The sequence below is a fragment of the Microtus pennsylvanicus genome, chromosome 19 (assembly GCF_037038515.1).
Source record: "Microtus pennsylvanicus isolate mMicPen1 chromosome 19, mMicPen1.hap1, whole genome shotgun sequence".
Classification (NCBI taxonomy): domain Eukaryota; kingdom Metazoa; phylum Chordata; class Mammalia; order Rodentia; family Cricetidae; genus Microtus; species Microtus pennsylvanicus.
Window position 1 is genome coordinate 36,334,828 of NC_134597.1, and position 13,149 is coordinate 36,347,976.

At 41.2% G+C, this 13,149-nt stretch overlaps 1 protein-coding gene across 1 annotated transcript; it reads left to right on the top strand.

Annotated features, from left to right (window-relative positions):
• Positions 1-2,494: 2,494 nt before the first annotated feature.
• LOC142838172 (olfactory receptor 2A14-like) lies at positions 2,495-3,427 on the top strand. Its single transcript, XM_075953521.1, has one exon. The coding sequence runs from the start codon at positions 2,495-2,497 to the stop codon at positions 3,425-3,427; it is 933 nt and encodes a 310-aa protein (XP_075809636.1).
• Positions 3,428-13,149: the final 9,722 nt, after the last annotated feature.

The following is a 13,149-nucleotide window of genomic DNA, read 5'->3' on the forward strand; positions in this document are numbered from 1 at the left end:
TCTAGAAATGCTTAGGAGACAAAAAGAACTAATGATAATGTTCTTGTTATCTTTTCTTGTTTCATAAATCATATAAACTCGCAGATAAAGATGGAAAGCTGGAGGTATATCTCAAAGCAATCTCACCCAGTGGTACTGAAGATTTCATCACTATATGGAAGTCTGAGGGACCAGAACTGCACTAACAGTAATTCTTCATCTCCTCCAATTTAGAATATATCTTCCCATGCTCAGTTATTCCTTCAGAGCCAATACAAAGTGTGAGCAGATCTATACTTGGGGACATTTATTAAGTGATCGATGATACACAAATGTAAACTATACAAGTGTATCCACTTGTTAAATTATCAAAGACTATTGGTTTTTCTTGTTTGATGCTCAGAGTGTTAAGTACTGAACCTGGGGCTTGCACCTGGTAGGTAAACACACTACCAATGAGCTGGATCTGTAGTTATAAATTAGCACAGATTTGACTATAATGTCCTGTGGAAAAGAGACATGGTGCACACCATCAGCAAGAACTGAAACTGCTTTCATCTTCCACAGAGAATGCAGCCATAGGAGATGTTAGGAAGAGAGGCATGTTAAAGTTGCCAACATATCCTAAGGAAGTACTCATGAGTACAGGCAAAACTTGAAAATATAAGAATATTCACCTCAAGAATAGTAGAAAGATGAAAAATGGAAACAAAAATTCCAAATTGTAAGAAAATAAATTGTTCTTGTTTAAATAACAAGTATGCAATATAATTTTATATAATGAAATGGTTTCTTTTATTAAGTGAAAAATTACTTTATTAGTATAATCCAACTTGTAATAAATAGCTTGAGGCTCTAAATAGTTTAAATTGTAAAAAACACCATTTGGGTTTAAAATATTGACATGATTTAATAGAGCTAAGGTTATTTCTCTGGGGTGGTGATGTGGGTAAAATGCCACGTGACAGCACATACCCAGTAGACTTTGTAAGCGGTATTTTCTCCCATCCCTTTTATCACCTGCCTCCATATTCTGGCTAGATAGACCCAAATCCCTCTACGAAAAATCTTTCTAAAGTGAACTAACCACTAATTCCAACTCAGCATCCTTGTGAGTGTCCCAGAACGAATCTGAACTGCATCAGGTACTGGCAAGCTAATGGGTGGTGAGGAAGAGCTTGTGAAAGGCTTTGTCGGTCGTCTGACTTACCAAACTGCAAAGACACCGAGGACAAAAGATGATGACCAGAACATAAGTTAGGCACTGTCTCCATTTTATTTTATTAAAGAAAAGAACCAAACAAAATATAATTAAAATGAAATTATCATTTTACTGTTAATGTAAGCTGCTTTCCCCCTTTGAGTGTTTTGTCTAAAGAGAATCAGAAGGGCAAATGTTGACTTGTGCAGTCATCTGTTATTTAATGAGAGGCACTGCCTAAGAAATCTACATTGGATGATTCTGTCATTGTGTGAGCACCACTGAGTGTACATCACAGACAAAAATGCAGTGACTTCATTAGGTGAGATAATTATATGGGACTACAAATATACATCAGAGTATGGTAAATGACCATACATACTTAGGCATATATCTGTGCCCATTGCACATGCCTAAAGTATTCTTTAAATTATGACTAAAGTGTGTATTGAATATTGGTGAAAAAATACACAAAACTCAAAATAAAGTAACAAACACTGAAAGATGGGTGCAAATAAGCCCAGAATACTGCTGATAAGGAAACTCTTAAGTTTTCAAGAAAGTACAACATTGAGGTTATTCAGATATGGATATGAAGCATATGAGCAGCTGTGCCGGCTTAAGGGGAAGGTACATGAAGAACAAAGGCCATTGATCATGTCAGAACTGTACAGAGAAGAAAGGAAAGCCCAGGAATTGAAGGGAAAATACCTAGTCCATTTTGTTGAGACTATCTGTCTTCAAAGCACGTGAGTGGTCAAGACTCTCATAACTAAAATGGAACCAGAAAACCTGAATTCTCCAACACAGCACATGTGTGTATATTTGAATGTGAATCCTCTTACGTAGGGCACACTGAAACACATTGTTCTGTGGTATCACATTTTATTTTATATACTGATATGGACATGTACACACTTATTTTTAAACACATTGATTGACTGATTGTGGTGCACATGTGTTTACATACATGTGGCTGTGACTGCCGAGCATATGTGGAAGTCAATAGACAACTTGTACAGTTGGCTCTTTCTGTTCGCCATGTGGGTCCAGGAGACTAAATTTAGATTTATCCACTGAGCCATGTCACTCACTGCTCTTTTCTCTTAATATCATAAGCACATAGCTGGACATTTCCCTCATTTTTATAACTACAGAGAAGTTCATTTTGTAATGTATCTGACAAAACCCAATACTCCGTCCTGGATGATGATTCAAAATGTTTTCTCTATCATAATCATTAAGTACTTTATATCATTGATTATTCCACAGCCCTGATGTTTTGCATCTGAACAAGGTCTTTGCCACAGGAGAATGAGAGGCAACCAGACATGGATTACAGAGGTTACTCTACTTGGATTCCAAGTTGATTTCTCTGTAGAGTGTTTTCTTTTTGGGCTTTTCTTTCTCTTTTATTTCTTTACTCTTCTTGGGAATGGGGTCATCCTTGGAATAATATGCCTGGACCACAGACTGCACACACCTATGTACTTCTTCCTCTCACATCTGGCCATTGTTGACATGTCTTATGCTTCCAACAATGTCCCCAAGATGCTGACAAATCTTGTGTCTAAAAGAAGAACCATCTCCTTCATTCCATGCATAATGCAGACATTCTTGTATTTGGCTTTTGCTCACATAGAGTGCCTGATTTTGGTGGTGATGTCCTATGACCGGTTTGTGGCCATCTGTCATCCCCTACACTACACTGTCATCATGAACTGGAGAGTGTGCACTATCCTGGCTGCTGCTTCCTGGATATTAAGCTTCCTCCTGGCTCTGGTCCATTTAGTTCTCATCCTGAGACTGCCCTTCTGTGGACCTCATGAAATCAATCACTTCTTCTGTGAAATCCTGTCTGTGCTCAAGCTGGCCTGTGCTGACACAATGCTCAATCAAGTCGTCATCTTTGCAGCTTGTGTGTTCATCTTAGTGGGACCCTTATGCTTGGTGCTGGTCTCCTACGCACGCATCCTGATGACCATTCTAAGAATCCAGTCAGGGGAGGGTCGCAGAAAGGCCTTCTCCACCTGCTCCTCCCACCTCTGTGTGGTCGGGCTCTTCTTTGGCAGCGCCATAATTATGTACATGGCTCCCAAGTCTCAGAACCCAGAGACACAGCAGAAGATCCTTTCCCTGTTTTACAGCCTTTTCAACCCCATGCTGAACCCCCTGATCTACAGCCTGAGGAATGCTGAGGTCAAAAGTGCCCTGAGAAGGGCACTGTGGAAGGAAAGATCAGCATGAGCGATATCAGAGAACAACCTGGAGAGATGATTTTGTTTTCTGTCAGACACAGTAGTTGGCATCCCTTTGCCCTTTCTGTTATAAACGATCCCTTAAAACAGACTATTATAGACTGATAGGCATATACCAAAGATATATTACTTTGAGAAAAACCATATGTCTACCTATCGTCTTAAGTCCCTGGCTTCTCTAGTTTGGGATAATAGGCCTATACCTCTTAGACTGAGGAGACAGAAATCACTGGATCCATAATATAGGTCTTAAGCACTCAGAGGTCAAGAATGTGACATTGGAAAAGCCTCCTCATCCCTATGCAGATTGCTTATCAGAGTAGAACTAGTTGATTAATAACAAAAGTACCTATAAGTCCAGATGGAAGTGTGAATGATACTTAAAGTGAACTCATTACAATAACAGCAAAGTAAAAACCAGCACATCTGTGTAAAGTTAACAAAGCAGATAACAGTCAGTTGGAAAAAAATACACATACCTGACAAACATGCAAAGTTCTATTTCTTACCATTAGTCAATAAGAAGTGAGAAGTTAAAGCTAATGTGGGATATTACTGAAATGAGTAAAATTACTAGAAATAATCACTGGAATTTGGGTACATACGATATCAATCATTGGAGAACAGTCAAAATTGGCAGTTGTTATACAGCATAGTCAAGTCAGATTGCACTAATAAACACATGGCATACATTCCTTAGACTCATTGTTAGTCACTTTTTCTTTGAAAAGAAGGAAATAAGAACTTACAACTTGAAGGGCCAGGTTTTCTGTCCCAGTAATCCAATTCTGACAAAAGTACCTACAGGTGACATATGGTCGCATTCCACTGAACTTCCTATATAAAAACAGGTGACTGGTCAAATAGTTCCTAGATACTTACAGACCCTGTCATCTCAATGTACACCTAGTGCATATCTGTGGAATTCAAAGTCAGAGGCCCTCACTGTGAGTTGGGAAACCAGGATGTAAGGAGCAATTTAAAGCAAGACGATGGAGCCAGTCTTGGCTGAGGCCTTTCCTCCTCTACCAGTATCTAAGGCATAGATCACTATCAGCACGTAGCCAATGGACCATAAATGTCCGTGATTTCACTGATATATTCTGAAACGCAGGCAGATCCTCATGCTGTCAGTCACAAATTTTAACCTGAAAACAAGGGCACAAAAGCTTCAAAGTCATACCAGCTATTTCATGTCAAAATGACCAAAATATCTAATTAAAATAATTAAGGGAGGAAAGGTTGTTTTTATTTTTATTTTCCGTATGTATGTATGTATTTATGCAATTATGCATATATGTATCGATATATATGCTATGTGAATCCCACATCATATACATAGAGGTCAGAAGACAGCATGTAGGAGTTTGTACTCTCCTTCCACCATGTATGTCCCAGGACTCATATTCACTCTGTCAGTCTTGGCAAAAGCTACCTTTATCCAGTAACTTCTCTTGACAGCTTGGGAATGTTTATTTTGGCTTCTAGTTCAGTCCATCATGGCAAAAAGGGCATGATGGATGCAGTTCAGTTCACAGAAATGGGACTGTGCAGTGGAAGTCAGTTATTCACATCATGGCATACCTAGGAGCACAGAGAAGACAGACCTAGAGGTCAAGATATCACCTTCCAAAGCCCTATGACCAACTTCTCACAACTAGACACCTTCTACAACCTGTCAGTCTCCTCAAAACAGTACTCCCTGCTCGGGCGTAAGTGCTCAGAACATGAGTCTCTGCTGACACTTCAAACCCAAAGGGCAATACAACTGAAGAATTGGAGAATGGTAATCCAACCAAAAAGCAGCAAGTACTGTAAAAGAGAATGTTTGATCAAAAATGAAACTACCAAGCCATTTTAGGGTTGGCAAGAGCCTTGACTCTAGAGGAGTTCCCAGGGTTCCAGAGAGATGTCCCCAACTAGGTCCTTGGGCAGCTGAAATGGCCCTATCCTATAGCCATACTAATGAATATCTTATCACCATAGAACCTTCATCTGGCGATGGATGGAGATAGAGACAGAGAACCACATTGGAGCAATGGACTAAGCTCCCAAGGACCAAATGAGGAGCAGAAGGAGGGAAAACATGAGCAAGGAAGTCAAGACCGTGAGGGGGGGCACCCACCCACTGAGACAGTGGGGCTGATCTATTGGGAGCTCACCAAGGCCAGCTGGGTTGAGACTGAAAAAGCATGGGATAAAACTGGACTCTCTGAACATGGCAGACAATGAGGGCTGCTGAGAAGCCAAGGACAGTGGCACTGGGTTTTGATCCTACTGCATGTACTGGCTTTGTGGGAGCCTAGCATGTTTGGATGCGCACCTTCCTAGACCTGGATGGAGGGGGGAGGACCTTGGACTGCCCATAGGGCAGGGAACCCTGACTGCTCTTTGGACTGTAGAGGAAGGGGGAGGGGGAGGGAGTGTGGGGAGCGGGGGGAGGGGGAGGGAAAGGGGAGGCCGGGAGGAGGAGGAAATTTTTAATAAAATAAAAAATGAAAAATAAAACTGGGACATTTGAGTCTAAAAAAATGGAACTACCAGGATTTAGCTTTTTTCATCTGCTTTTATTTTTAAACTTTAAGCATTTTTTAAGAGAAAGAAGCCCTTCATATCTATTTTTGGGAAGATGAGTTCAAGACAGGGTTTCTCTGAAGCTTTGGGGATGTCCTAGAACTAGCTCTTGTAGACCAGGCTGGCCTCAAACTCACAGAGATCTGCCTGCCCCTGCCTCCTGAGTGCTGGGATTAAAGGCACTTGCCACCACTGTCCAGCTGCACTTCATATATTTAGGTTAAGATTGTCTTAATAAATACATATTCTGTAAGTTGCTCTCATTCTAACCTTGGTTACAGGCTATGTAATTCTTGGCTTTCACCAGCTACATATGTCATAATAATTTTTTATGTAGGAAAACATTGAGTGGAAATAGGTAGGAGGAACAACCAGGACAAGGCGGATTCTTATGGTAAGGAAATTGTGTGCACAGGGGAGTCTAAATGTGAGGGTTATTATGATACTCAGATTCTCAATTATCTTCCTTTCAATGTTTTAAGTCTATCTGCTGTTTTTTTTAATCATGTGTGTTTGTGTGTGCATGTGTGTATGGGGGGGGAGCAGCAACAGAGACAAAGACAGACAGATGGGGCGAGGGATGGAAGAAGAGAGTTACTTTTTGGTTGATATGATTAATACAGCCCATAGAAAAAACAATGTAAGTGATAAATGGAGTATTATGACCTACACTAGGGTAGTTATATTCATTATGGCAGAGAAGGTCAGGAGGGAAGGCCTCTGGCAGAGACAAGATGTTACATTACATCCTAACTTGAAATAGGAAGTGTGACAGACTATAACGCCTCAAGGTCCACCTCCATGACCCGTTTTCTCCAGTCATCCTCCACCTTATAGATGTTCCTCAACCTACTCAAACAGTACCACTGAGTAGGCACCAAGCATTCAAGTATGTAAATCTGTAGGGAACATTAAATTTTATATCACAATAGTATGTAATATGCTATTCTCCTTCTTAGGGTTCCTTGTTCAATGTTCAAATCAATGTGGCAATTTTTAGACTTTGTACAACAGTGTTGCACAAGGAGGGTGGCCCTTTGTTTGTCCCGGCCACTCAAATGACCACACAGAAATGGTATTAATTAAATCAAAGCCTGGTTCATTATCTCTAGTCTTTTATTGGCTAACTCTCACATCTTGATTTAACCCATTTCTATTAATCTGTATATCACCACGAGGTCATGGCTTACCAGGAATGATTCAGCATGTCTGATTCTGATGGCTCCATGGCGGTTCTCGCACTCTGCTTTCTTTCTCCCAGAATCCAGTTCTCTCTTCTCCCTAAGTTCTACCCTATCAACTATGATGTGGGAGTGTCATATCAATCTGTTGATTTCATTGGTTAAGCAATAAAGAAACTGCTTGGCTCATTGGTTAGGAGATAGGTGGGAGGAGTAAACAGAACAAAACGCTAGGAGGAAGAGGAAGTGAGGTCAGACTCCGCAGCTCTCCTCGCCGGAGCAGACACCTCAGAGAGACGCCATGCTACCTGCTCCAGGGAAGACGCACACCATGCCCCAGCTCCGACCCAGGATGGACTTAGGCTAGAATCTTCCCGGTAAGCGCACCTAGGCGCGCTACACAGATGATTAGAAATGGGCCAGAGCAGTGTTTAAAAGAATACAGTGTCCGTGTAATTATTTCGGGCCATAAGCTAGCCGGGCAGGGCAGGTGGCTGGGGTGTTTGGGGACGCAACCCCGCCGCCGCTCCATATTACTACAAATGGCGCCCAACGTGGGGCTAAATGAGTCCACAGAAAACCTGAGAAGGCTTAAAAATAAGGGAGAGAGAGTTTAACACAGATTTTTGCTGTTTGTTGGTGGCGTGCTGTAGAGAGATTTCCTGATTCGGCAACAGCAGCAGAAAAAACGCTGTGTCATTTCAAAGAGTGGCTTCCTGGGGCTGTGCCGCCAGTGCAAACTCTGGCTTTATGTTTGTGTTCCCGCTTGGGATCGGAAGGAGAGTGCTCTGAGACCTTGACGATGACTCAGAGCTCCCCGCCTGCTCCTGGGCAGAAGGCAGAATCAGGCTTAGGCAGGCGGAAGAGCATGGCGGATTCCTGCCGCCATACAGAGACGTGTTTTTAGACTGCGCAGTGCTCTGCATGTCAGATTTGGATGTTACTTGGATGAAAAGAATTTCTGTGCTACACGCTCAGTCTCAGAATTAAAGTGCTGAGTGCCGCTCCTACCTGGTAGCCCCAAGAGGCTTCCTGACTCAGCTTTAGCTGCAAAACCCTGCGGCTCATTAAGAGGTCCTGCCACAAAACACTTAAACAGTGTTGATGAAAAGCTGAACACATGCTTTTCGGTTTTCAGCCGTAGCAGGAAAAAAGCTGTGCCATTTAAAATGCCGGCTTTCTGGGCCATCCTGCCAGGGCAAACTCTGACTGTTTGAGGTAGGAGGGCCGGCTACCGAGAGAGGACTTGAGTGTCGTCTGTTGTAGCTTGCTGGCTGGCAGGGACCTTGAAATGCTATAAACATGGCTGCAGCCTGTATATCAGCCATGAGGCTGGAAAGCTAAGGATCCAGCCGTCAAAGCCACGCCTTTAGTCCTACTGATATTGCTTGGCAAATTAAAGGCTCTTGTGGTCAGAAAAAGAGAGATATACAGTAAAAAGAGATTCAAAGACAGAGTAAATTTCTGAATGGTTTAAAGTGTGTTAAAAATATATGCAAGCTGAAAGTTGAAGTTCTTAAAGCAAAAAACAAAAAAAGGAAGAGAGTTGTTGTGTGTACACACCTTTAATCCCAGTGCCTAGAAGGCAGAGACGAACAGATCTCTGTGAATTCAAGGTGTAGTAGCAAACACCTTTAATCCCAATGCCTGGGAGGCAGAGACAGGCGGATCTCTGAGAGTTCAAAGACAGCCTGGTCTACAGAGCTATTCCAGGTCAAAGATAGATGCTCAAAAAGCAAAAAGTTAACCTAGGAATGTCACAGCTTAGATTCTTAAGTGCCTAGTGATTTAAAGGCGCAAATCAAAAGTGCTCCTGGATGGTAAAAAATTGTAGATTCACAATAGGACAGATTCAGACCGCTAAACGAGTCACACTGTTGGATGAATGTACGTAGGCTTGGGAGAGAGAAGAAAAAGAATATAGAGAATAAAGTTAATGGTTTAAAAAAAAAAGGGTAAAGTCTTTAAAGAGACAGAATAAAGTAAAGTGATAGAGTAAAAATAAGCCGCGTAAAGATGGAAAATTCACAGAGAGTCTGGATTATGTACATTGTGTTTTCTTTAAAATTTTTGACTGTAAAGGAGCTAAGTACAGACAGACATTTCATTATATGGACTGCCAAATGGAACCAGAACGAATATGATAAGGGTATTATGATTTCAGAATTTGGGTCTAAGGATATGATGCTTTGGAGAGAGTCTTCTTTTGTTTTCACAGAGGATGAGACTCTATGGATTTCTTCTATTCCGATTTGGTATGATGGACCACGTCCTCCTGAAGGGTTGCTGTGAACATCTTCAGAAAATTGCCTTGCTCAACTGCCAACTGAGATAAACCTGGCACACAGGTTACACCCTAAAATCATTAACGACGCCCCCATTCAGCAGGAAGCAGTTTGGAGAGAAAAAACTGCGCCCATATTCCCAAATATAGTTTATAAACGTTCTTTTACATTAAAGGGGGATATGATATAGACATGAATAATTTGCATTAGTATAGATTTTGCTTTATTGATAGAGATTTACGGTCAATTTTGTTATATGTATAAATGTTTCTGATGTAACTTTTACTTGATAACTGTTTTGTTATATGTAATTTTGCTATGTTAAAGTTAAAGCCTTTCTTTTTTGTTTAAACAGAAAAAGGGGAAGTGATGTGGGAGTGTCATATCAATCTGTTGATTTCATTGGTTAAGCAATAAAGAAACTGCTTGGCTCATTGGTTAGGAGATAGGTGGGAGGAGTAAACAGAACAAAACGCTAGGAGGAAGAGGAAGTGAGGTCAGACTCCGCAGCTCTCCTCGCCGGAGCAGACACCTCAGAGAGACGCCATGCTACCTGCTCCAGGGAAGACGCACACCATGCCCCAGCTCCGACCCAGGATGGACTTAGGCTAGAATCTTCCCGGTAAGCGCACCTAGGCGCGCTACACAGATGATTAGAAATGGGCCAGAGCAGTGTTTAAAAGAATACAGTGTCCGTGTAATTATTTCGGGCCATAAGCTAGCCGGGCAGGGCAGGTGGCTGGGGTGTTTGGGGACGCAACCCCGCCGCCGCTCCATATTACTACACAACTAGGCCACGGCAGCTTTTTATTAATTATCAAATGAAAGCAACACACAAACAGAAGGAACTCCTACACCACCATATGGATTCCTCATTCTAAGCACATTGATCTTCATGTATATTTTTAGCTCTCCAACAGCCCTGCATACTGAGCCTGACTCTGAAATGCTTCATGATGGAAGCAAAGCATATGTCTCTCAACCTTTTCTAAAGGATTGACTTCATTTGCTGCATATCATGAAGAACTTCAAGTCAAGTGGTAACAAAAAATAGTAGAGGTGATTGTAGAAGATAGTTAAGAAGAGATTGGAACATGAATTGGGAATGCAGGCAGAACTTTAGGTTGCCTAGTTTGGAAGAACAAACTAGAGATATACAGCCTGGAGGAGAAGCCTTCAGATGAAAGAATCCCTAACTGACTTTAGGACTGTTTTCTCAAAGGAGCCCAGTTTGACTGCTTCATGTCCTAGAACACTGTTTGAATCCATATGGCAATCAGCCCACAGCTAGTGGAGTTGGCTGATTGAATGTGGTCAAGAAAGTAAGCTGACAAAGATCCCTGTCCCAGTTTTGCATCCAGAATGACAGCAGGTGCACCCAAGGCTGTGCGCCTTGAAGAACAATGCCCTCTGAGGCAATGACTGAAATAGGAGGCAAGGGTTCTACAGTTCACAGAGACAGTCATGTACAAGTCCCCAAATAAAGATCAATAACACAAAGTCTTAGACTAGTGGCAGGGAGATCATCACCTATTGTGTATTCTTTCCCCAATTATCTGTCGTATTCTCTTATTGATGGTATCCATTGACTCAGAGAAGCTTTTCAGCTTCATGGTGTCCTATTTTGATGGTTGTTTTTTAGTGCCTGTGCTATCTGTGCTCTGTTTGGGAAGTTGTCTCCTGTGCCAGTGAGTTCAAGGTTATTCCCCACTTTCTCTCTATTAGTTCCAGTGTATCTGCTTTTATGTCAATGTCTTTGATCCACTTGGACTTGAGTTTTATGCAGGGTGACAGACATTAATATAGTTTCATTCTTCTGTATTCTGGCATCCCATTAAACCAGCACCATTTGTTGAAGAAATTTTTGTTTCTCCATTTTGCATCTCTGGCCTCTTTATCAAAAATCAGGAGTCCATAGGTGTGTGGATTTGCTCTGGGTCTTCAATTTGATTCTATTGATCAACCTGTCTGTTTTTAAGTTATAACATGTGTTTTTTAAGTTACTCTAGCTCTGTAGTAGACCTTGAAATCAGACTTGGTGATACCTCCAGAAGTTCTTTTATTATGCAGAATTGGTTTAGCTATCCTGGATATTTGTTTCTTCATATGAAGTTGACTATTGTCCTTTACCAATTTCACTTCCTGCTAGCACAGCTTGACATTCTTTTCTGTGATGTCAGCCAAGATCACAGACACACCTGAGTAAAGCTCTTCAGGAGAGAATGCCTTGGAGTACCTGCTGTCAGAACACTTCCAGGATTCGAACAGCATAGTGGCTGAACTTAGCATGCCCCCCAAATGTGGGAATCTGAATTTAAAATGGTAAAATAATATGATAAATAAAACAAATTAATAAACAATACATTGCTGCTTACAGAAATACTTCAATCATGTGGTATGATAATAAAACACACCAGACATTGCTGATTGAATAGGAGAGTACTAATACACCTCTAACTGGGATTCTTGCTTTTCAGAGTACATACATTACAAATAGAGTCATTTAGGGAGAAATTCCATGGAATTTGGCCATACCAGCTGATACACAGTTCTCAGTTGAATCATCACTCTCTACTTCCCACCTTGACGATGAGATGATCAATGCACAGAAAGGTCCTTGCTTACAGACAAGAATATTTCATCTGTGTTATAGAAAACCATCCAATGCTGTGCTGTATACTATCCTTGTTGTGTTGAACAATATGACAAAGAGCAGGTGTCGTCTGGTGGCCATGAATTCCCCAGAAAAGGCTTTACCTTGAGACCGAGTTACAGGGGATCCTATTGCATAATCAGACTCAGCTGTGTCTTGGCAGGATGCCACTTATCAAACTTGAATACAAAGAAACACAATATTTGCTGGAAACTTACCTACATCCTAATTGTACTTGGGCCATTAGTTTGTAATGACAATAAGAAACTGATTGTCCCTCAAGACAGATAAAAGGATGCTGGGGGAAACAGGAACCTACTGAGGCATCATGAGACAAGTTGAATTTACTTTTAATGAAGAGTGGGACTCAAAGGGACAAATTGTCAATTAAAATTAGCAAATTATAATAATTGTCTCCTGGAGGGAGAGAATGGGACTTAGCCCAAATATGAGGATGCTTTAGTGAAATGTGCCATGCAAGTCAAGAAATAATTTTATTCATTGATGAGGTTTAGAGGGGGGTCTTGTATCCTGACCCAACAGAGTTTCTTGACTACCTTGACGCACACGTAGAAGCCAATATTACCACAGGAAATTTGTTAAATCTGTTTGCATAAGCAAAAGGGAAACACTTGGAGGACTTTGCAGTTGATTGAAGTTTTCTAGGCCCTACTTATTTTAATTGAGGAACTGTGATGCCCATATCTTGAGAATGTGTCAGTATAAGACATAACTTAAAATGTAGTTGGGAAACCATTCTGAATTACACCATACCCCCACCACAGGACAAATGTGGTTCCTGAATACAATTGAAGCTAGTGGGCTTTGTTCCCAAACTATGTAAAATGCAGATAAAAATATGCCATTCCAAAATACAATGATTTCTTTATTTAACAGCAACCTAACTTATGCCCAGTCATATTTACCGGAAAAACAAAGCTGCTATTTCTCTAATTACACTAACTAATAATAAGACTGATTGTGGACTAGTCATACTGTAATATGGTGTCATCCTGGT

Coding starts and splice junctions, on each gene's coding strand:
- LOC142838172 (XM_075953521.1), top strand. CDS start 2,495: ATGAGAGGCAACCAGACATGGATTACAGAGGTTACTCTACTTGGATTC.